A 25,533-nucleotide genomic window follows, 5' to 3' on the forward strand; every position below is an offset into this window, starting at 1 on the left:
CCGCATTCATCTTTGCCCAAATTCCTTCAGGGGCCTAGGACTCTAGCTCTGACTGGCCGGAGCCACGTGACGTCACTCAAATGTGCACAGGAGCCGTTCCTTCAGAGAGCATGTGCTGATGACATCATTGGTGCAGTAAACAGTAAATATCTCCTGAACGGCATACGTTTAGGAGATATTTACAGTACCTATTAGGTAAGCCTAGAATGAGGCTTACAACCTCTTTAAGACTAAGATTTCAGTTGGATAACATGAGTGAATAGGAAGACGTACAGGCTTTTATCTTCAGCAGCACAGCTTTTATTACACATGAGACTTCTCCAGCTACACAATCAGAGACCAAAAATTGCAACATCCACCGATGACTTAAAAAACTCGTTTCCGGCTTTGACCACCTCTGCCAGGGAGGAACCTGAGAAGACAAAAAAAAAAAAAATTAATAAAAAAGAACTTAAATTTTTCTCCCCCTCAGATTACAGATTGTCTTAGGAATTAACAGCGACATTCAATATCCCAAACTTGTGCTTTCTCCAATGCTGTAAGCATACAGTACATCAAAACCCAAATTGGACGACATTTTGATTGCCATTTTCATATTTCCCCCCCCAACCACTAGATCACTAGCACTATAAAGCCAGCCATAGATGGAGTGATTTTCTTTCCTACAACCATTGTTGATAGGAGAATACCCCTCACAGAACTATTGTGGGGGGCGTGGAGAGGTGGAAGGAAGGTTGCCAGGAGAACACACCGATTACCGCTAGTGGCTATAATCACATGAAAAAGCTGACATACTGCTTATACCAAAGTTGATGATTCAAATCTCAGCCGGTACCTGCTGAACTGGCAGAGATTCAAACCGTCCATGGCCGGCTTAAGTTATAAATATGGACGATGTCTGAGCAATTTGTTGTAGTTTCCAACAGGGATGTATGCGACTAACACACGAGTGTATTTGGGAAACAGTTTTCACCCTTATAGCAGGAAGCATCTAAGCAAGGACCTTCATATGATGTTGGAATTTTAATGAAAGTTGCAAAATGTTTATAAAAAAAAAAAAAAAAAAAAAAAAGCCGAGTTACTTACCAGTAACTCAGTTTCTGAGAGTCCTCCAGGACAGGAAACACGTTAACCCCACCAGATAAAAAGGGCGGTCCTCCAGGCCCCACGTCAGTATTTCTCAAGAACCGTAGGACGTACCTGTAAAACATATGCATAATAAACATAACCAAGACAAAGCCGGGTGGGAATCCAGCTGTCCCAGAAGACTCTCAGAAAAGGAATTACCGGTAAGTCTAACTCAACTTTTCTCTAAGCGTCTTCCAGGACAGCCATGATACGATGAGCCAGAACTTACCAGTCTAGGGAGGGACAACTGCCTGAAGGACCTTACGACCAAACGCCTGCTCCTGAGCAGATGGGAGATCCAGGCAATAATGTTTAACGAAGGTCGAAAAACTGGACCATGTGGCAGCCTTGCAAATTTGTTCTGGTGAGGCTCCAGCCCAAGGACGCAGACAAGGCTCTTGTTGAGTGCGCAGTGACAAAAGGCGGAGGAACTTCCCTAATTTTGTAAGTTTCAGAAAAAGCTTGCTTTATCCATCTAGCCAAGGTGGCTTTAGATGCACCCTTTCCCTTGTGTACCAGCACCTCCCCCAACACCTTTGTAAAGATGCGTGGGGCTGAGGATAGACCAAAGGGGAGGGCTTGAAATAGAAAGTGCTGAATCTCTGTTCCCATCTTGACCGCTAGTCAAGAATCTTTGGAAGGCTGGATGAATAGGGATGTGCAGATGGGCATCCCTCAAATCCAAAGTGGCTATGAAGCAGTTTGGGTAAAGCAGGTTTTTGATTGATAACACTGTCTCCATACGAAAGTGCCTGTACTTGAGCGAACGGTTCAGAGACTGGAGGTTCAGGATAAGCCGGTATTTTCCTGACAGCTTTCTGATGACAAATCAATGGGAGTAAAATCCCTTGCCCTGATCCGACCGGGGAACCAGGATCAGGACCTTTTGATCCATCAAATCTCCAATTTGGAGACCCTGGGCCTTGCTTTTACCCGATTTTGGGGAGGAAAGGTGACCAATAAAATCGCTCTGGTGGCTGGCAAGAAAATTCCAGCCTGTACCCATTGGTCACTAGGTCCCGTATGAATGGACTTGGCGATTGCTGCCCACTGTGGGAGAGAAGCCCTCAATCTTCCTCCCACTGGGAGATAAGAGTCACTGTGGCTTGGTGGGTTGTTGGAGTTTTAAACAAGACGCCCCTTTTACCTCTGCCCTGTCCAATGCTTTTTGGGCCCATTGTCCCTTTCTCTAGGACCTTGCTGCCTACTTTGGCCATGCAAAAAAAAAAAAAGAAAAAAAAAAAACCTCTGGCCATCGGCTCTCTTATTCTCTGGAAATGTTTCTTTTTTTTTTAAATCGGCTGTGTTCCAGCGCCTCTTGCAGACCTGGGCCAAAAAGATGATCACCTGTTAAGGGAAGACCACATAGGCGTAACTTTGAGGCAGCATCGCCTGACTAGGTTTTAAGCCATAGGCTTCTTCGGGCCGAATACACTAGCTGTCATTCTTAGGGCCCTTTCACACTGAGGCGGTTTGCAGGTGCTATTGCGCTAATAGCACCTGCAAACCAACCCGAAAGTGCAGCCGCTTTGTCTCCAGTGTGAAAGCCCCGAGGGTTTTCAAGCCGGAGCGGTGCGCTAGCAGGACGGGAAAAAAAGTCTTCGGAGCGGTGAAGGAGCGGAGTGTATACCGCTCCTGCCCATTGAAATCAAAGGGACAGCACGGCTATACCGCCGGCAAAGCACCTATGCAGAGGAGCTTTGCAGTGGTATTTAACCCTTTCTCGGCCGCTAGCAGGGGTAAAACTGCCCCGCTAGCGGCTGAATACCGACGGTAAAGTGTCGCTTATAATAGCGGCGCTTTACCGCCGACGCCACCCCCGCCCCAGTGTGAAAGGGCCCTTACTGAGTCTGCAGAGAATCAGCCAAAAACCCCACTGCACGAAAGAGGGAAAGATTTCAGAATCTGTTTTCTAGGAGATACTTGCCAACAAGTGCGTTTGTATTAACCATACTTCTAAATTTCTGGTTACACAAGGGGAGGCCAGAGCTGGTTTAAGACTCCCAATGGCTGAGTCCCAGGCTCTGTGAAGGATATCTCCTCTTTTACCCATCAGAACCCTAAGCATGCCCATATCAAACGCTAGGTCCTTGTTTTTTGAAAGAGATGCGTCTAACTTATGATTTTTGTTCCATGGCTGCGCTGTATCCTCTTCAAATGGAAAACTTTTTAGGTTACCAGAAAAGTAAGGTTTTCTCTGGATTTTCCCACTCCAGCTTGATAGTATCAAGAAGGGAACTATGCATGGGAAAAACTAGCCTCTCTTATGCAAACCTTTGTACATAAGGTCATGTACCTTCTCTTCTATATCAAGTGTCATATAGATAGCCTTTAATAAGTCATCTACATCTTCCAATGATAACTTATACCTGGAGCACCTTGCAGATTTTCTATCCTTGGGCCCTTTATCTGACCCTGGCTTCTTCCGGAGAAGAATGGGTAGATCCAGCTTCAGCCTCAGAGTCTTTACTCTCCGCACTCTGTGGAGCGCTAGGACCAGGTAAAAGTTCTAACAGGCGATGGACCTCTGAGGGAACTTGGATCTTATGCCGCGTACACACAATCGGACTTTACGGCATACTTAGTCCGGCGGACCTGAGTCCGCCGGACAATCCGACCGTGTGTAGGCTTCGGTGGACTTTTTTTCCCCCAAAAGTCCGCCGTACCTAGATTTGAAGCATGTTTCAAATCCTAGTCCGCCGGACTCAGTTCCTGACGGAAAGTCAGTCCGTCTGTATGCTAGTCTGGACAGGGTATTGCAACAAAATTTGTTTTTCCTATTGCAGCGAGCACGGGGCTTGCCAGGCCCTTAAGTCTCATATGGATTTTAAGGGGAACCCTACACCAAAAAAACGGCGTGGGATCCCCCTAAATTCCATAACAGACCCTGATCTGAGCACGCAGCCTGGCCGGTCAGGAAAGGGGGTGGGGACGAGCGAGCGCCCCCCCCCCCCCTCCTGAACCATACCAGGCCGCATGCTTTCAACATGGGGGAGTGGGTGCTTTGGGGGAGGGGGGCACCCTGCTGGGGCCCCCCCACCCCAAAGCACCTTGTCCCCATGTTGATGAGGACAAGGGCCTCTTCCAGACAACCCTGGTCGTTGGTTGTCGGGGTCTGCGGGCATGGGGCTTATCGGAATCCCCTTTAATAAGAGGGCCCCCAGATCCCGACTCTCCCATTCTATGTGAATGAGTATGGGGTACATGGTACCCCTACCCATTAACCTAGGGAAAAAAGTGTCAATAATAAACACTACACAGGTTTTTAAAATAATTTATTAGACAGCTCGGGGGGGGTATCTTCCTCCGACTTCGGGGGTCAGTCCGTTTCCTCTTCTCCCGGTGTCCGGTTGGTTCTTCTCCGCTCCCGGTGTTCCATGTTCCAGTTCTTCTGCCGGCTCCTCTGCTGTCTTCATGCCGCTCTTTTGCCAGCGGAGGCCCGGGCTTCTTGGCTTCTTCTCTCTTCTCCAGATGTTGACACAACGGTCTCTCCGGCTGGACTGCTCTGAGCACTCCGCTGTGACTTATATAGGCGTAGACCTCTGGGTGATGTTGACCCCGCCTCTAAAAACGTCACAGTCCCAGCATGCCCAGGGACTGACGTCATAAGGGGGCGGTGTCTCCGCCTATATAAGTCACAGCTGAGCGCTCAGACCGTCGTGTCAACATCTGGAGAAGAGGGAAGAAGCCAAGACGACAAGACGCCAGAAGTCCAGGCCTCTGCTGGCAAAAGAGCGGCATGAAGACAGCAGAGGAGTCGGCAGAAGAACTGGAACACCAGGAGAAGAGGCCAGAGAGCGGAGAAGAACCAACCGGATGCCAGGAGAAGAGGAACCAGAAGGACCCCCGAAGCCGGAAGAAGACCACCGAAGCCGTCTAATAAATTTTAAAAACCTGTGTAGTGTGTTTTATTGACACTTTCTCTAGGTAAATGGGTAGGGGTACCATGTACCCCATACTCATTCACATAGGGTGGGGGGCCAGGATCTGGGGGCCCTCTTAAAGGGGGCTCCCAAGTTCCGATAAGCCCCCCGTCTGCAGACCCCGACAACCAACGGCCAGGGTTGTCGGGAAGAGGCCCTTGTCCTCATCAACATGGGGACAAGGTGCTTTGGGGTAGGGGGGCCTGGTACGGTTCAGGAGGGGGGGGGGGGGGCACTCGCTTGTCCCCACCCCCTTTCCTGACCAGCCAGGCTGCGTGCTCAGATCGGGGTCTGGTATGGACCTTACAAGACCTAAGGGCCTTGCAAGGTGGCTCGCAAAGGTGTCACTCGCCGATGAAAGCGGCGAGATTGACTTTCTAGTCCCGTCGTACCCAAGTCACGTTCAAAATGAACGGACTTGTCCGTGTGTGGCCAAGTCCGTTCATTCTGAAAGTCTGCCGTAACTCCGGCGAAAATCCGTCGGAAAGACGGGCGGGAAGAATGTCGGACCAAGTATGCCATAAAGTCCGATCGTGCGTACGCGGCATTAGAGTTTTAAATGAGCTAAACAAGCTCATTGCTAACAGAAGTCAGCATTTTCTGACAGGAGACTACCGGGTCATCCTTAACTAGGCCGTCTATACAGGTGCGGCAAACTTCTTTGCTCCATGAGGAGCTCAGTTTGTTTCCGCAAACCGCACATTTGCTTTTTGATGGCGATGCTTGGGCCTCGTCCTGAGTCTTTGCCTGCAAGAGAACAAAATGACCCCAATGAATTTTATGCCACATACACTCCATAACACCCTGCACAGGTGGAAAGAGGGAAAAAAAAAAAAAAAAAAAAAAAAAAAAGTGCCCCCTTCACCTAGTCCCTACTGGTTAGGGAGAGAACACTCACAGGATGTGCAAGCTAGAAAAAAACAAAAACAAAACAAAAACACACTTCAGGCTTACCCGTGAGGTGCTGGGGTTAGGGCCTGCTTCCGCTGCCTGTGCAGGTATCACAGGGGAGTCCATCTCACCCTTAAGTGGTCTGCAGCCTCTGCCAGGTTTCACTGTTTTTTAACACCAGCCTCCCTGTTCACACCGTTTTAGAGACAGGAACTAGCGTCTCCGGCGCCCACTGATGACGTCACACACCTCGGAAGTGACCCCCACCAGGTACCACCTTGGAACGCAAGTTCCGTCCCTCCACTGCACACTCCAGCCATGCTGTTTAGCAGGGGAAAAAAAGCCAACTGCCGCCATGCGTCTCGCAGACCGGAGCTTAGACGTTCACCGCGGTATTCCCCATGCACTGAGAAGCAGGAACAGCAGCCACAAACCTACTCCCCTGGGTTGGATGTGCCACTCTGGGACCTAAGAAGGTAGGAATACCACCCCAATCAACACAGGAGCCAAGCTCATGAGACCTAGGGGAACCAGTTCCAGGAAACATGTTTAACCCCTCCCCCCGTCCAGAGGAAACACTAATACTAACATGGGGCCTGGAGGACTGCCCTTTTATCTTGTGGGGGCTAATGTGTTTCCGGTCCTGATAGCAGGAGTCCTAGAAGATGCTTAGAGAAAATTACTTGCTGTTTTGCTTCCCCACCTAAGAGGAGTTCCCTTCACTGGAATTAAGGCGCAGAGCCCAACCCCTGAAGAACCACCCCACACCATAATACCCCCTCCAAATGATTTGGAGGGGTGGCCCAATGCTTTTGGCAATATAGTGTGAGATATATAGATAGAATATTGAGCTAAAAGTTTGTAAAGAAGAATGCCCATGCTTGTACAACTAGGAATAGGCAACACCACGTCATAAAATGGTAGTCCCATCTTCCTTAAAGCAGTAGTAAACCGCTAAAAAAAAAAAAAAGGCCCCCTGCAGGTTTAAGTCATAATGTACTAATATGTACTGCAGCGCAACTGTCACAGCTCCCCGGAACTTTAGTCTTCATCCGGTCTCTTTGGGTTCACAGACTGGCTTTATGAATTGCCGGGGCCGGAATGACTCCACACCTGCGTATGGGAGCCCGGCCCAGAATAGATATATAGATATATAGATATATAGATATATAGATATATAGATATATTTAGATATATATTCTCACCAGCATTTTTGGGATAAATTGGAAGGCCAACTGTCTTCGATTGGTCTTCCTGTCTAACATCCTGCTCATCTTACCTGCACTGTCCTTGACCCAGGAGACAGCTTTTCCCTCCAGCAGCTCCCATTCATCTCTCTGGTCCAGACAGGAAGAATGAAGCCAGATCACCGCTAGGGCAGTTGCCCACACCGACCCCCCTACATTCTGCAAAAGGAGAAAGAAGATTTTCTTACAACAGGGTAGATTGAAACCTATATGCCACCTAAAATATACTACAACAGCATAAGAAAATCACTTCAACAGGACAACTGGATTTTTAAAACCAAAAAACTAGCCATAAAATCACCACAGGTTCCTTTACATGAAACCAACATGGCCTGGGTGGTTTTTCAGTCTGGTTACTTCCACAGGCTCTATATCTATATCTATATCTATATCTCACAACCAACAGTTCACAGCTTCTACAGTAGGAGTCAGCTGGAGAGCCTGAAGATGGAGGAAATGATCTTATAAATTCCATTTATGGTATTGCCCCCATTTTGTTGCAGCATTTATACATTACCGAAACAGGACAACTCTCTGCAAAATTCTCAGGTATTCCCAGAATGATGGCAAATTCAACGCTTGCTTCCCAGGAGCCATCTGCTTTTTGGAGAGCGATTAGTCTGTACAGGGCGGGAGTCTCCACTGTCGCAGGAGTAAGTTCTTTAAGAAGAAAAAAAAAAAAAGTAAAAAATCTAAAAATGTGATCACCCTGGTGCTGTTAAATTTCCTTGACTAAAACGACTAACATTTTGAATACCATTTTAGTCGACTAAAATGGGCATTTTAGTCAAAAAATATTAAAACTAAATTGAAAATTTGACTTCAAAATTAACACTGGTCTGTAGTGCATGTTCATACCTCAATACATTAAATGAGATTTTCCACTCCAGCAGTATATAAAAGGAGGTTGCAAAGTGTAGAGAAATGTTAAGTAATGCATTACAATTTAATTATACCCATTAGATTTTAGTCGACTAAAATGTACTGGAGATTTAGTCGACTAAATATGACAAACAATTGCAGAAGACTAAAATGGGACCAAAACTAAAATGCCAATTTAGGACTAAGATTAAATCGAAATTTGCTGCCAAAATTAACACTGGCTTTTCCATCAAGCAATGATTGTATGTAAAGAGCATTAAATAAGGGTATAGGCCAATAAGCCTTCTAGTATCCCTAGACAATAGACAAGTTTTTACAGGTCTTGGTTGAAGTTGGGAAGGTGCTGAAACATTCCTGCATTCCACTCCATCCAATAGCCCAGTCCTGTTGGAGATTTTTCCCAGTCCCAGAGAAAGGAAATTAGGGGATCCCTCTCCAAAGTGGATAGAAATCTTAAAGAAATGCCAGCACTTCAGAAGAATCCACAGATAGGACTTTATTAAAAATAGAACACAATCCACACAGAGAGCTAGCAAATTTCAGCCATTAGGCCTGGCTAAGGCCCAACTGCTGAAACGCTTTGGCCCTCTGTCTGGATTTTATGCTATTTAATAAAGACTATCTGCTTGTGGATTCTCCCAAAGTGCTGGCATTTCTTCAAGATGGTGAAAAGATCAGGAAACAAAAAAAAAAAAAAAAAACAAAAAAAAAACCCTGGTACTTTTTTTTCTTCTTTTTAGAGTCGGCGGTTGGCTCTCTCAATAGCCATTACAAGCAATGCTATGGTAAACCAGAAGCGATGACCCAACATGACTTCTGGATTACGCGGATATACACAGCGCCATTTTAAAAACTCAAAAACATTCATCTTGGGTGCTTTGAATGCTTTTAAGTGCAGAGAAGGGATCTGGGGTCTTATAGACCCCTCCATAAAGAGTACCTGTCGCATGCCTATTGCTGTCAAAAGGAGGTTTACATTTCTTGTGATAGCAAAAAGTGCTGAAAAGTTGTTTTTTTTTTAAAGCAAGTGTAATAAAAATAAAAATTATTAAAATAAAAAGTGGCCCCAAAGGTGAACCCAAATGCCACGTACACACAATTGGAAATTCAGCCAGCAAAAAGACCAATGAGAGCTTTTGGGTCGGAAAACGCGACCGTGTGTATGCTCCATCAGACTTTTGCTGGCGGAATTCCCTCCAGCAAAAGATTGAGAGCAGGTTCTCAATTTTTCGGTCGGAAAAAGTTCCTATCTGAGAATGCGATCGTCTGTACAAATTCCGCCGCGCAAAATTCCTACTCATGCTCGGAAACAATTCGACGCATGCTTGAAGTCTGAGACGAAACGCGTTGGGAGGACTCCACTGCCACCACGATTTTGTACAAAGTGCTTTTTATCACTTCATAAATGTAAGTGTTCTACCTTTTAATAAATTTTCATGGCTTACGGAATTATGCTATGTGGCCCCTCTTTTATTCCCTATGGGCCATCTTCTCCTGATGTGTAACCACCTGTATGGAGACGACTCCTTTATATGAAAGTAACTCCAGGCTCCAATCACTGAGGACTCAAGATCTCACCCCCATTGTCGGCTGACAATACAAGCTAGTTTGACTCAGAACGTATGTTCTTTTGAGTTCAAACCCACTGGTAAGCCCGCATTTATCCTGGTTGTGGCTTCATCACGTTGGTGTTCTTAATTTTCTATCACATTGGTTGTATGCACGGAGAGCGAGACCATCTCACCTCAGCATGGACTGTTATGAATCACTGCACACTGGATCTTTGAAGACTGCTTTAGACTTCATCACTTAATTTTATGTATTTTTGATTTTTCACATATCCCTTCATCACATGTGTTATTCATATTGATGCATATAAGTTTTCTGTGGTCCACATATTTATTCTATTCATGTTTATATTATAACCGCGGTAACTTACTTTGACACTTCAGCGCTACACTTGTTGCACCTGACGCATGCTCGGAAGCATTGAACTTCATTTTCTCGGCTCGTCGTAGTGTTGTACGTCACCGCGTTCTTGCCGGTCGAAAGTTCAGAGAACTTGTGTGTATGCAAGGCAAGCTTGAGCGGAATTCCGTCGGAAAAACTAATAGCTTTTTCCGGCGAGAATTCTGATCGTGTGTACGCGGCATAATATAAAAACCGCAACCTCCAAATATCCAGATTTTAATAGGGTCACTTTACTAAAGCCAAATAGACTGTGCACTTTGCGTGTGCTCCAGAGCTTAGTAAATAAGTGAAGCTTTACTTTGCAAAGAATACCCAATCACATGCAAGGAAAACAAAAACAAATCAAGCATTATTGCTTGCACATGATTGGATGATGGCAGTCAGAGCTTTTGCTCATTTTCCAAGCTCTGGAGCAACAGCACAGTATTTTGCTTTAGTAAATCTACCCCAGAGAATCCATAGAAGGATGTGCCATCACCCATGGTAGGTCAAAGCACTATGCAGTAAATGTCAGAACACAGGCACAGCTCCGTTACAAACTGGTACATTATAGACACATAGAAGTAAAAATCATTGGCATTATGTGTTCTGTATGCTCAGTATTACCTTGTGGGGTGTCACCTGGTAGCGGCCCAACGGCGGGGTCTCTTGCAAAATTGGGTGCATTACCTTCGCCACCTTGGCCAATGTCTGCACAGACACAAATTAAGAGCTGTCAAGTTGTAATCGAGGACTACCCACACAGAGCACACCCCTTACTAAAATCTCAAATTATATTTGCTCTGCCAAAGCCCATTCCAAAAGACTTCATACAGTATTAGGCGTAAGGCACGTACATATGCAAATTAATTCAGGAGCAGACTGCAGCCACACAAGTGTCCTCCAAGATGGTGAGAACAACCCAATACCCACCACAAGGAGTTCACAGGTCTTTTGGGGGACCCAGCTCCTTCTGATTAGGATAGGTTTGCCTGGTCAGGCCAGGGGCTGGGAAGGAGAAAAAGCTTGCAAGGCCTCTTCTTCCTAAAAGTAAAGACCCAACGGTGCCAGAGAATTTACTTGGGGTTTGGAACTCCAACGGCAGTCACTGGCACAAGGTCAGTGTGCCACATGATTTTGCAAAGCACCCACTACCAGGGCAGGCCTTCATGCCAACTCCTATCAAGCAGGACAACAGGTCTCACACCTGGCACATTGTGTTACCCATTTTCCATTAAGTACTTATAATGTCACAGAATTACAGGTTCCTTGGTCTCTCCCCCCCAACCTAGGGTTCTCGCCTCCCCCCCCCGATAAGGTTTAGACAAGGGATCCCTAACCAAGTCACAGAACACTGACACTCTTCCGGCAGGCTGGCCCATAAACAAAAGACACACACACACACACACACACACACACAAAACACTGTACACCCACTTGCTGACCAATGATATACAATTGCTGGACTTTAAGTAGTTATGCCAGCATCATGCCTGCCCCGGTATAATATAAATATATATAATTTTTTTAAGATCTGGCTGTCAGCTTTTTAAAAGCAATCCTAGCGGCTAACTAGCTGGTGGATTGCATTTACAAGCAGGAGGGGGCGTCCGGTATTATCGGGCTCCTCTGTCACATCGAGAGACGCGCCGACATGAAGAAGTGGAGAGCCGAAACAAAGCCCAGGTCGACTTTGATTGACTCTTGGCTATGGTAACCTGGAAGCGATGACCTGACATCACTTCCGGTTTACCCGAATGTCAATGGTGCCATTTAAAATGGAGGAAAAAAAAAAATATATAAATTATAAATAAATAAATTAGGGGGAGGGATTTGTGGTCTAGACCCCAGATCTCTCCATAAAGAGTACCTGTCACATGCCTATTGCTGTCACAAGGATGTTTACATTCCTTGGGACAGAAAATAATAAATAGTATATAAAAAAATATAAAACACATGCGCAAAAGGTGAATGCGCGTGTCGGCCCCACACACACGCAATTTGCAATCGTCCCACACGTGAGGTATCACCATGAACATCAGATCACGGACAGCAATGCTAGCACTAAACCTCCTGTGTAAATTTAAATTGGTAACCAGTAAGGACTTTGAAATCATAGCCCAGGGATAGTAAAATTTACATAATTTGTTGCCGTTGCACAGGCGAGAGCAATTTTAGGGTGCAGCATGTTTGGTAATTTATGCACCGTAACATTTAATATTTTACAAAAACAAAAAGTGCCAGAAAAGGCTTGGAGCTCAAGTGGATACTCTTACCTTGTGGGATTTCAAGTGATAGAGGAACACAAGCGAAGTCTGGCCCAGCAGCAGCATCTTCAGGAAGATTAGACACATTGTTAAAGCCTGTTCCCCTGGACTTCATACATTGCAAAAAGAAAAATTGGATGCAAATGCGCCCATTCAGGGGGTGCATGTGCCATTTTTACAGACTACAGCTGTCCGAGGGCTCTTTCAGCCTTAAAATGACCCATTAAAGTAAATAGGCGAGGTAAATGTGGGTCAGATGGGTGCCTTCCAATTGTCAGACCTAGTCTGGCCCATTATATTCAGCGGTCGATAGTGAATGTGTTTACTTGGCTAGTAGTTGGAACAAGAAAGGAAATAAAAAATAAAATAAGGCTGCTGCCAGATACACTCACCGACCATTTTATTAGGTACACCTGTTCAATTGCTTGATAACACAAATTGCCAGCCAATCACATGGCAGCAATGCATTTAGGCATCTAGATGTGGTGAGGACTTGAAGTTCAAGCTGAGCATCAGAATGGGGAAGAAAGGGAATTTAGGAGACTTTGAACCCGGTACAAGCAAGGTGTACCTAATAAAAGTGGCCTGTGAGTGTATATATTGTCCACCAATATAGATATAATCTACTGTAGGATAAGGGCAGCGCTCAAATCACAAATACAAATGAAGTGAAAAGCACGTTGCCCGTTTATGATGAAACGCATTGGGTGGGGCTTTCACAAAAGCATGGACTTCTGATAGCTTAGAAGTCAACATCTGGAGAGTACGGTGTGTACACTTAAAGACAAGGAGAAGAGCACATCTATTGATCACCTTTGCACGGGTGTCAGTGACTTATGAGCACAAAAGCACTTTGTTCACGTGGCTAATATTTGGATACACAAATATTCCTCTATATATTTAGGATTTATATGAGCACTGCCCTTACCCTTTGCGATTTTGAATGCCACGGTTCCCCCTACCTTACACAGGGAAGCTAGTTATGTGCATGCATTGTGGGGAAACATGCCAATGGGCCCTCAACACACCCACCCATCTAAAAAGCACACATGTCCCCAATGCAACGCCTACATCTAGCGACACCATCATAAACAGCACGAGCCTATACGGTGTCAATGCACTGTTAAAAGTAGCAATAGGGCAACGATAGTCCAGTACTTGGGAGGGTTTCCCTGTGGCCTGAGACTCATCGGCAAACGCTACATATATTTTAGTGGCCCCGACACTAGTGATCAGTAACTAAACACATGACCGAGCATTGGCTTCTCTGCTGCAGAGACCGAGGACTGGCTCAGTGTTCTCTGTACAGCACTATGGAATATGCCAGTGCTATATAAAACCACCAACAGTGTGAGATGGTGGAGGAAACATTTGAGTGCAAGTTCCCTCGGGTTGCAGAGACTGATGTGACTGGCTCAGTGACCTCCCTACAGCAATTCTGAACGTGTTGGAGCTATACGCTCCTAAGTCACCATTTGACCGATATGGATTTTCTAGGTGTTGAACTCACCAGCCATCTCAAGGATTTGAAGTGGAGCCATCCGTGCTGGGGCAGCGTAGCAACATACTGGTGGAGGCATAAAACAGGCCATTGCTGCAAACACAAAGTACATTCATAGTGCTGTGAGAGCTGAACACCATGGGCATATGGCAGAGCTTTAAATCAATCTTTAAAACTGCACAGGAAAAAACAATGTGCATTCACATTGGTTTTAAAACTTACCAACTGGAGGCATGAACCTCTGCACAGGAGGACCCTCCACACGTGTCTTGGAGTCCTTGTTGACGGCTACATAGGCTGTGAGAGAGGAGACAACACCAGACTGCAGACTGGTCTCCAAGATCTTCTTCTTCACTTCTTCAGACTCTTCAGAGTCACATTCCAAGAAAGAAATCAGATTTTTGGCAGCCAGTCTGTGGATGGTCGGTCTGAGAACCAAGAAGGGACACACAGGAGAAGAAGACTTAACACCTTATAAACTCAACCATCCTTTAAACCGGTTCCTTTTACTCAGGGGAGGGGGAAGGCCCACCCGATCTGTCAATGGAGGTGCGAAAAGGGGTATGACCACACGTTTAGATTGAAAACACTCTGCCCTACATTGGCATCCACGTCCCAGTGACAATTAGTTTCCTGTCTGCCAAAAGTATCGTCACTGGGAAAGAATATAATTTACCTCCAAAGAAAAAACTTCACAGTAAGAGCTGTGAAGCTGGACCTGTTCCCGAATATAACGGGATGAGTATTTAGGAGGTTAACACCACCAGGGAACATCCGATTGCCCCCCAGGGGAGGAGGGAGGAACCCCCCCCCCACACACACACACACACACACACACACACCTGTTGCAAATTGGACCACACTATTGCCTTCCTCTGAATCCACTGTAGGTGTAGTATTGGATATGTTGAGGCTTTCCATTTCTTATTTTTTTTCTATTGGCTTAACTAGATGGATTTGTGTTTTTCAACCTGACTTGCTGCTATACATGAATAGAAAACACACACACACACACACACACACACACACACTATTACTAGTGTAAGCCAGCTTAACTGTGGAACACACACTTTACTACCCATAAGTAATAAAAATAGAAGAGGAACTCTCCCTGGGGGATCCCCAGATGGCAATAAAAACTTGACAGGGGTTCAAAGAATACAACCCCACTGCATCCAAAATTGAGATATTCTTGGCTTGACCTACACTTTAAATTGGTTAGAAGATATCAAACCATCTTTATTTCCCTCCCCCAACAATACTAGTTTCTGCCTTGCAAACTTTTGTGTCTTCTGTTGGCCCCCAAGGTCAAGTGCCTAATGGAAGACTCCGTCACCTCCATCGATGTCTCTGGATTACCTGTCTACGTTGCTCATCTTCAGAGGAAACTGCAGTTCGTTTGTGAAAATTTCATCTTTGTAATTGTATTGTAGAGAGACCTGGGCTTCCTTCTCCAGCTGAAAAAAAAAAAAAAAAAGTCTAGAATGACTATGGTACTTATGTAAGGTCTTGTAGATAAATCTCTATGCCATTCTGTGCCACTAGATTATCTGAACATAAAGCTGAACTCCAGGCATAAACTATCTCAATAGCCACAGTGGAAATAAAATTTGCTGTGTGCACAAAATGCTTTTGCAAACCCATGGCCATTCGATCAAGGTCATTGGCCAAATATGCCAGTGGCCATATTTGAGCAATGATGCTGCTGCTACCCTGCCCCTTCGCTTAAGTGGCATCACCAGTAGTTCCTAGAACATGGTCATGGCCACTGATGGGGCCCGGTACAATAGGGTCGGTTGTACTGCCCTATCAGCTCTACAAGGGGGCCCAGAGAGACTGTAAAATTCTTTTTTTTTTAGCAAAAAACAAAACTGAATTTAACCACATCAGCACTCCTGCTTGCTTACTGGGGTGTAAAATTACATTTTACTAGGCCCCATCAAGTCAGAGGAGCAGAGGAGGTGACAGCAGGAGGGAACCTTTCACACAAACTTTCCAATTAGGTCTATCTGTTCATGCGGACCTGATTGAAAGCTCCATGTAGGTCCTCTGATGGGGCAGTATGGGGCCCCATGATTTCAAACAGCGGTCCTGGACGTGGTGGGTGCAAAAACAGAGCTGGCTTTGGAGTTTTGGCTCCCAACAGTGGGAAAATGTTTGGGAATCCATCTCAAAACACCAGAACAGTCAAAGTTAAGTTTAAACCTAGATGAGGCGAGGACAACCGTTTGCAAATCCCTACCCTTCAATGCTCAGGATTGGCTTCCTGATAGTGACAGCAGCAGAACATATATATAGTCAATGTGTCAGCATGAGCGCTTGCAGACCAACAGGAAAACATGTGACAGGAAAATGCAGAAGCACAATTAGGGAGACCGTTGTACCCCATAATAGGAAGTGCCTTTTCAAGAACATTATGGCAGGGTCACCAGGGATTTTAACAAAATACTTGTAGTGCATCCCACAAAAAGGAGATGCAAGTGAAATGGGATCCCCCACCCTGCACACCAAGTTTCCAGACACTCCATCAGAAAACAGTCCAGCATTTTGTTTGCGTTTTAATGAAGGGATAAAACTTGGATGGGGAGTAGGGGGTATTATGGGCTGCCAACTTGACTTCAAGAAGAGGAGCAGCACCAATCTGATGGCAACAATTTCAACAGGTATTTATTAAAAAGGTAATACATCAGCCTAGTAGTAGTAGTAGAGATCCAGGATGACTGCCACTTGACTTCAGACAGAGTCAGGGACAACTTTCCTATATGCACTCTCCTCTGCCCCTCCAGCACACTTGCTTGCAGAGCTCCACTGGCACACTTTCAAAAGATGATCCTGACAGTACCCAGTTAGATCTTAGAGCCACAGCCTGTTATAGGTAGGTACCAGAGGCCGCTTTAAACGTGTAGCAAAAGTCAGTGTCCAGTTTGCATCCCTGTGGCTGATGCCAGCACCACCTCTTCAGGCACTGCCAGCCTGCAGCTGCCCCTCACTAGACCTTCTGGCTACTACCATAGTCCTCCTAGACTGCTAACTTACCAGCCCACCCAGCTGACATCTCAGGAGATCTCCTGGTTGTGCTGACTTGCTTCTGCTGTCCTCACACTTGCTCCTGTGCATCCAGGAAAGGATTCCTCCATGTGTTGTAGAGGGTCCGTCCAGCACCTGAGCCCCAGGTTCCCCCTTCCAGAGTAGGGGGCACCCTCAAGGGCCACCGACAGCCTCCTCAGAACTCCATCTCCCACTGGCATGACCCATGAGTATTTATGGAGGTACCTGCCCCCTGCCAGCTCACTTTCCTGCCCCCCCCCCCCCCCCCATCAATACTTCAAGCACCTCCTCTTAAACTCCATCCACCATTTCTGGAGGCTTCTCCAGGGTTGCAGAGAGCAGGGGGGAGTTAGAAGAGGTGCTGCTTGCCGAATCATCCAATTGCGCCCCCCCCGTCACTCAGCCCTGACCCAGATTCAACCTAGGCCTGGCTGCCAGCCAAGCCAAATTTACCTACACTAATGACTATGTACACTAGCACCTAGCTAGAAGGGTGCTACATACTCAAAGATTGGAAAACTTTTGAAGGGAAAAAAAAAAAACACATAATTTTGTAGCCCAATTAGATTTTAGTCCTAATTTTTATCAATTTTTTTAATTTAATTTGAAATCTTGTGAAAAATACAATATACATAGTTACCTTTCCCTTGAACTGGACATAGACTATGGACCTCTGACCCTGGAAGATGACAGTGGGGGCCTGAGACACCAAATTCTGCTCCACATCGGGAGGAAGGGTCCAGTTTAAGGAAATTTCCTTTATGGTGGGTTGTAAGGCACATTTCAGAGCTTTCAGAACCTGGAGGGGAAAGAAGGCAGAGGTAATCATACAAGGCATTCCCACACTGGAATGTAATAGAGGTTGCATTTAAGACGTTGGTTTGTATTATAAAGCAAGCTAATGGTGGTCATATACATTAGCAGGGTTTCTCAACCAGGGTTCCATGGAACTCTAGGGTACCTTTAGAGGTTGCTAGGGTTCCTTGAGCAGTTTCTGCCTCTCAGATAAAGTTCCCACTGACATTATCTTTTTAGCTCTCTGTAAGGGGGTAACTTTTCCCCAACGACCAGAAAGCCATTTCAAGGGTTCCAGTGGGTTGAAAAAGGCTGCATTGGAGGGTGGTTGGACTTGGCAAGTGGTCTGACCACCAAAATTCCTCATTCCAATATATCTATACCTATGCATACTCCTTTTTGCAATTATAGGTCTCCGTAGACCATCATGCTGAGTTACCAAGAACATGTTTTGTTGTACCAGAATTTTAGTACAAATTAAACACACACACACACACACACACACACACACACAAATTGAACCAATATAAGAATTTGCAGATTTACAATCTGTATCGGTCTCTCAACCTTTTTAAAGTCAGGACCACCCTTAGAAATGTGGTTTCAGTCTCAGGTAACCCTTACTAAAAATGACTGCATCTACAGGTACATTAGTGGGATGGTCAATAAGAATTACAGTTATGTGGTCGACAGCAATAAGCCCCCTTTTTAGAGCTAGCTAAAAAGCCAATTGGTTTCAGTGGCAACAAGAAAATTGCTCCTTGTTTAAAGGAACCCCTAGCAAAATTTAAAAACCCTGGATGAGAAAGGCAGCTATATCTTTTTTATAGCTCTGAATAAAGGGGGAAGATCTTTGACCCCATGCAATGCACTGGATGTTTGGGTTTTTAAATGGATATTCATTAAAGAAAATGTGGACCCTTAGACATTTTGTTTGTTCTACGCACATATGGTCATTTGAGTATTAATCCACTTCAAAAACTCACTTTGGGCTGCAGACGATCTTTCCCAGTAATGAAGTCATAGTTGCCGCTTGCTACCCGGGCCATGCCTTTAATGAGAGCAGTGGAGGCTCCTTCACCAATCCCAAAGGTAAAACACCTATAATTGTAAAACAGTGTGCAAGGAATGATGGCATTCAACTCAAGGATAATACCCATAGTGTATTTAAATTCAGGGGTTGCCAAACTGCAGCCAGAAGGCTGGATGCAGTTCTTTGCTAGCCTCTATACAGCCCTTGGGGCACTACTCCCACCACTATTCCTACCACCAGGACATTTTGTACCCCCTGCTGGCCACAATCTGTCCCCCCTAAAGTATAGTAAACTGGCCCTTCGTTTGAAAACGTTTAAAGACCCCTATTTTAACTGAATCAAACTGACTACTTCAAACAAAGATCTGCCGGGTAGACGTTGGATACGACACAGTCTCCCTACATTAGACAAGGAGAGGGCATTACCGGTGATTGTGCGCATTTCTCTGGACCTCCGATATCACTTGCTGAGTGTTCCCCACTTCGCCATCTGTGAAGATAAAGACCTGGAGAAAAAAAAATAAATAAAATAAATTTACCACCGAACACTTAGGGCAAATGCTACTGAAGTCATCTTAGCATCCATCACAAACCTTCAAAATTATAAATGTCCAGAAATTGAGCCCTTGTAAATACTAACTCGAAAAGGTGAATAGATAAAAGAATTTTAGGCATATTTAAATTGGATGTACAGTTGGATAAATGGCTATTAGAATGTATCTGGTTTATAAACCAGATGCTCTGGATGGACAGGAGCATGCAAAAAGGCTATGCATTTGCCCAATAAATTTCAAATGGGAAAGAAACCCCTAAAGGTTTTATTTGATAGAGGTACATGTGCAAAACCTAAATCAGAGATGCCCATCGTTTTCATTTCCGACTCATCTTACTTGTCTCGGGTGTTGTGGTCTTCCAGCTGTTTTGTAGATTTTCTTTAGCGGCTCCAGGATCTCAGTTCCTCCCAAGTCTGCAGACATCTGGTTCACCTTATCAACTGCTGCCTCCAGAGTCTCCTGTGTGTACTCCATACTTTCCCTGTCAAACATCATCCGCAATTTATATACACAAATCTATAGACTACCTTTCACAAATAAGAGGAAAAAAACATGGACTGGAAAAGAACAGCATATAGGGATATAATGGAGGAAGGTGAAGGTGGAAGAGCGTACAACCTATTGGGGTCCAAGAGATTACAGAAAGTAGAAGAGCCTACATGTAGATTGTAGGCTCTTCCACCTTCAGTCCCCCCCCCTCCCTTTTACATATTAGGGTGTAAATGAGTATGCAGAAGGCAAAACAAGCTTATAATGTATTAGGATATATGGGCGGATACAGAAGGTAGAGGAGCTTACAATTTATTAGGGCAGTGGTCTTTAAACTCCAGCCCCTTGCTTGCCTTTATCCAGCCTATGGGCTATTGTTCCTCCCACTGATACGAGACACCATTTCTCCCACCAATAATGGGGCATTATTCCTCCCCCAATAAAAACCATGGGGCACCATTTCCTCTCACTGATAGACATTTTCTAGTTCTGCTGCCCAGAGTCCAGCCCCCTCTAAAGTCAGAAAGAGGCCCTTTCTGTTTAATTTTGGAGACCCCTTTGTTAGGGTAAAGGGGAGGATACAGAAGAATAGCTTGCAATCTAAGGGTATTAGAGTGAGGGAGTCCATAAAGTGGAAAAGCTTACCATAAAATGGGGTATAAGTGAATTGAGAAGGTAGAAGTGCTTACAATTAAGGAAGGCCCTACTGATCCAATGGCTTTCTGGCCATTGGATCAGTAGGGCAAAGCAAGTCACTGACAAAGCAAACATGCATCCTTACCTTGCTCATTTGTTCTAGGTAATTGAATCACTGAGCAACTACTCCTTTTGTACACATTTTTCCAGTTGTAATACCCAGTATTCTACAGCCATATTTTACCAAGACTTTAAGTCTTGTGGTATATGGTCACTGAAACAGAACTGGTGTGCAATATATTGGGCATAAAGTGGCTAATAGTTGACACCTGGCCATCACACCCATGTATAAGAGCTTGTTTGACATCCCATTCCAAATCCATAGCTACTAATATGGGAGTTGCGCACCCCCCCCCCCCCCCCCTTTGTGGCTATAAACCTCTGGGAAGGCTTTCCACAAAAATAAAAAAAGTGTCTGGAAATGTGTACCCATGCAGCCATACATGACCTATGTGAGGTTAGATACAGGCGTTGGATGAGAAGACCTGGCTTGCAATTCGTTTCGCAGTTCCTTGTAAATGTAGGGTTGAGGTCAGAGCTCTGAAGGCCACTTGAGTTACTCTACACCAAACTGTTCAGACCACATCTATGTAGCAAAGTTTGTGCCACAGTTGTGTGCAGACCACTTGTGTTCCTTTACACAAAACTGGTCCAACCATGTCTTCAGGGAGCAAAGATTCAGTAAAGTTGACGTCGGAGCTTTGTGTAGGACACTCAAGTTCCTCCATAGCCAAACCACATCTTTATTGCTTGATGCTTATAGAGCTTACTTTGTACACAGGCACAGTCATGCTGGCATAAGAAAACAAAAAGACCTTCACAAAACTGTCAAAGTTGATCCGACTTGTCTAAAATGTCTTTGCATGCTGTAGCATTAAGAGGTTGTAAAGTCAAGTAACACCATTTACACTATTGCATAGCTAAATGCAAGTATTTAACAGACCCATCTTTGTAGTTTTAGGACAACTTTCCTTCATCAGCTTAAAAAAAAAAAAAAAAAAAAAAAAAAAAAAAAAAAGCCCCACTTCAGGTCACGTGATGGCTCTTCATTCACAGACCTGCAGATGGGCATATTCATATTGGGGCTTCACGTCATAACGGGAAGTGACGTTTGCTGCCAATCATCCGCATTTCCACTGAAGAAACACAATCATAGACCCAGTGGCATTACGTCACTTACTCTTCACCTTTCCCTAGCTGAGCTCTGTTAATTGAAAATTGAAAAGGCGCCCCCCCCCCCCCCACACACACAGATAGCAAGGATAACTTGCCACAAATTTGTGGCAGTGTTGAATTGTGAGTCTGTTAAAGTGGGATTCCGGCCATAAAAAAAAATTTTAAGTCAGCAGCTACAAACACTGTAGCTGATAACTTTAAGTACTTACCTGTCCTGAGTGCCTGCGATGTTGGCCGCCCGAGGCCAAACCATCCCTCAGCTCTCGGGTCCCAGCACCGCCATCCTAGGTAAGGGAAACAGGCAGTGGAGCCTTACGGCTTCACTGCCAGTTTCCTACTGCGCACGCGTGAGCGGCACTCTGAATGGCCCCGTGGTGTTCTGTGAATACACACAGTTCCCAGAAGGCAACGGGGCCACTCACCGAGGAGCAGAAGACGCCATGGAAAAGGAAGAGGCAGATTAGGAAGACTGCCTAGCAACAAGGGTTTAGGTAAGTTTAAAAAATTCTTCAAAAAAAAAAAAAAAAAAATTAGGTTTTTTGGTGTAATTTTTTTTTCAAGGTGGAGCTCCACTTTAACTTGCTGCACATTTTCACTGGCAAGTTGTACAATTGCAGAGCACTTGAAGCACAAGTTCTAGTTGACACTTTTCCCAATTTGTAGCAAATTTGCATTGCAAGACTCTAGCAAGAGCAAAGTTGCAGTGGCGAGTCTACAGCAAGAGCTCAGCAAATCTACAGCATGAAAATTCAGGCCACAGTGACCCCCTGTGGTGGGATGACTATTGCACAACATAACTGAACCAGCAGACTTGCAGAATGTTTGCAAAGAAAGTGGATCTGGGGGTCATGCAGTGTGGACTGCTGCAATTGTGCAACAAACTCGTGAAGCTTGGCAAGTCTAGCAAGTCATTTTCAAACTTGCAGCTGAATAGCTTGCCATCTGGGGCATGGCTTTGAACTGATCACAGAAGATACAGGCATGCCATGTGCTTGCACAGCGTGCCTTTATCTCCAAACAGGATGACAGATTATGTAAACTGACCACGCTAACATGGATTAGCTTCCATGCTTAGTGTGGTCGGTTTAATACTAGGAAGAGGGCAACCGGGATCAACCAGGTAATACAGAGGCACTCTAAAGACAAATATGAAAAAAAAAAAAAAAAAATGTTTAGGCATGTTAGATCGTGTTATATAAAAAACGCAAGTATGTTAATGCACTGTAAAATAATAATTTGGCCTCCAGCCCTTCACTGGAAGAGTCTCCATTTAGGAGGAGGGTTCACATACCTTTTGGCTTTGTAGTGTAAATCTTTAGAAGCCTATGGAGCCACCACTCCCTCGCTCTAGTCTCCAATTACCCAAGTGCTAGTGTAGTCCCAGGTTATGCTATATTTCATGAAGTGACAGACTCAATACCATTTGGGCGCAGTATCTGAATTTATTAGTATACATTACATGGGCAAGTTTCCAGAGGGAGGGGAGCAGTTAAAAAAAAAAAAAAAAAAAAAAAAAACTCTGCCCAAGGCTTAGTCTTTGATTACAATGAGCATTGATTGTGCAGATAAGGAATTTCTCCCATATACACCCTCATCTGAGGACACTTCAATCAGAAGTTCGTTCATCTCAGTATTGCCAAAAAACACCTTTAATGATTATGCAAACCCCAACTTTTCATTATCCCGATGTGTGCCTGCTGTACCATGTACTTGAGGAGTCTGTCCTCTTTGTATTGCTTCCTTTGTGCAAAATCTCTCCTGTTCTGCTTTCCATTACAGACAGACCACATTAGGCATGGGAGCACAGCCTGTTCAGTTCTTTAGCAGTGCTGAACATTCAGCCTGCTCTCCTCCAATGAGGAGACTTGTCCCAACATTACCCCCTGCACAGCCTATTACTGGGAGGACCAGTGTGCTGCCGTTTCTCTTCCTCCAGCTCTGAGTGACTTCTGCAGCTGAGAATATAGGTCATGTGATCACTTGGAGGGGGAGAAAGGTGTACATACACTTTGCCTCTCATTTCCATTTTAAACTGAATGGGTTGTGAGGGTTTACATACATTACCAAAATTATTGGGACACCCGCCTTTACACGCACAAACTTTAATGGCATCCCAGCCTTATGCCGCGTACACACGGTCGGACTTTGTCTACAAAAGTCCGACGGACCAAAGCCGGCTGACAATCCGATCGTGTGTGGGCTTCCCCGGATTTTCAGCGGACTTTTCCAGCCACAAATCTGACGGACTTTAGATTTGAAACATGCTTCAAATCTTTACGTCGTAACTCCACCGGACCCAGAAATCCGCTCGTCTGTATGCTAGTCCGACGGACAAAAACCCACACTAGGGCAGCTATTGGCTACTGGCTATCAACGTCCTTATTTTAGTCCGGTGTACGTCATGTACGAATCTGTCTGACTTGTGTGATCATATGTAGGCAAGTCCGTTCGTTAGAAAGTCTGCCGCAAGTCCGCCAAAAGTCCGTTGGACGGGCTGTCGGACTTTTGTAGCCGAAAAGTCCGACCGTGTGTACGCGGCATTAGACTACTAGTGCACAAAGGTCCATAAAAACACATGGATGAGCGAGTTTGGGTTGGAGGAACTTGACTGGCCTACACAGAGTCCTGACCTCAACCCGATAAGAACACCTTTGGAATGAATTAGAGCAGAGACTGCGAGCCAGGCCTTCTTGCCCAACAGTGCCTGACCTCACATGTGCTTCTGGAAGAATGGTCAAACATTCACATGGACACACTCCTAAACCTTGTGGACAACCTTCCTAAAAGAGTTGAAGCTGTTACAGCTGCATAGGGTGGGCCAACTCAATATTGAACCCTTCGGAATAAGACTGGGATGCCATTAAAGGTCATGTGCCTAACAAAAGAAAAACACTTTATGCTACAGCGATATTTCAAAGAGGGGGGAAAATACTGGACATCTATTGGCAGTGATCTCTCGGGCACAACGGGCAAAGTCAGATTGATGCCATTTAGACCCCGGCCGGGGTAATTGTTCACGGTTCGGATCAGGTGGAATCAGTGTTTGGGGAATATTTTGAGGATGTTTATACCTCCAAGGTCTCTCCCACAGATATGGACTTAGCAACCTTCTTAGATCAGTGTCCTCTCCCAGCTCTGTCTATGGGTGATCGTAAGAAATTAAACGCTATCAAACTGGAACTCACTAAAGCAGTTGCCTCTATGGCCAATAGTAAATCCCCGGGCATGGATGGTCTCCCAGAGGTACAGTGAATCACTCCTACCACCCCTGTTAGATACCTGAAATGCTGCTGTGCGATGCGGAAATCTCCCACAATCTATGAATGAGGCTGTCATAGTGGTCATACCCAAGCCGGGCAAGAATCCGTTGCAACCCAACTCGTATAGGCCCATTTCACTTATAAACTCAGACAGTTTGTCTCCGTGGCTCAAAAATTGTCATTTATTTATCCTTCACAGGGTGTACAGGACCCCAATATAACTACATAAATGGGGTAGGAGAGATTCCCCCTTGTGCCCAAAGTGTCAGCTACATGAGGGTACTCTGATTCATCTGCTCTGGAAATTCCCCAAATTGTTCAGTATTGGCATGATGTTGTCAAGCTTAATATTTATCATCAACTACCGGTGGACCCGATTACATGCCTATTGGGAGGTCTGGTGGAGGAATTGTACCCTCCCTCTACTTGAATCGCTTTAATTAGGTTGCTTCATCTGGCCAGGAAATGGATTGCAAGATTTTGGCTCTCACATCTGCTCAGTGAGTAGAACTGGTGAATACTTGTCAGGGGAAAAAAAAAAAAAAAAAAATTGCTCATCAACATAGGAATGTACCGGGTAAATTTACCAAAGTCTGGCAGGAGTGGTTGGAGAACCTTGAGATAGCCCCTCCGCAACTTGTTCATGCTAGATTACTACAGGTATAGGTAAGGAAAATGGGAGTGCACTAGCTT

General features: G+C 45.1%; 1 protein-coding gene across 1 annotated transcript in view; it reads right to left on the reverse strand.

Annotated features, from left to right (window-relative positions):
* Positions 1-277: 277 nt before the first annotated feature.
* Positions 278-25,533, reverse strand: part of LOC141121706 (von Willebrand factor A domain-containing protein 5A-like) — a 43,105-nt gene continuing 17,849 nt past the window's right edge. Inside the window, exons 9-20 of the mRNA XM_073611422.1 lie at positions 19,556-19,700; positions 19,092-19,171; positions 18,619-18,733; positions 17,478-17,636; positions 15,149-15,246; positions 14,012-14,217; positions 13,799-13,882; positions 12,298-12,354; positions 10,649-10,732; positions 7,707-7,849; positions 7,222-7,348; positions 278-412 (exon numbers count right to left, since the gene is read on the reverse strand). Of these exons, the coding sequence (XP_073467523.1) occupies positions 333-412; positions 7,222-7,348; positions 7,707-7,849; positions 10,649-10,732; positions 12,298-12,354; positions 13,799-13,882; positions 14,012-14,217; positions 15,149-15,246; positions 17,478-17,636; positions 18,619-18,733; positions 19,092-19,171; positions 19,556-19,700 (1,378 nt within the window). The 3' untranslated portion in view covers positions 278-332. The remainder of the gene's footprint in view (positions 413-7,221; positions 7,349-7,706; positions 7,850-10,648; positions 10,733-12,297; positions 12,355-13,798; positions 13,883-14,011; positions 14,218-15,148; positions 15,247-17,477; positions 17,637-18,618; positions 18,734-19,091; positions 19,172-19,555; positions 19,701-25,533) is intronic.

Source organism: Aquarana catesbeiana, linkage group LG01 (assembly GCF_042186555.1).
Source record: "Aquarana catesbeiana isolate 2022-GZ linkage group LG01, ASM4218655v1, whole genome shotgun sequence".
Taxonomy (NCBI): Eukaryota; Metazoa; Chordata; class Amphibia; order Anura; family Ranidae; genus Aquarana; species Aquarana catesbeiana.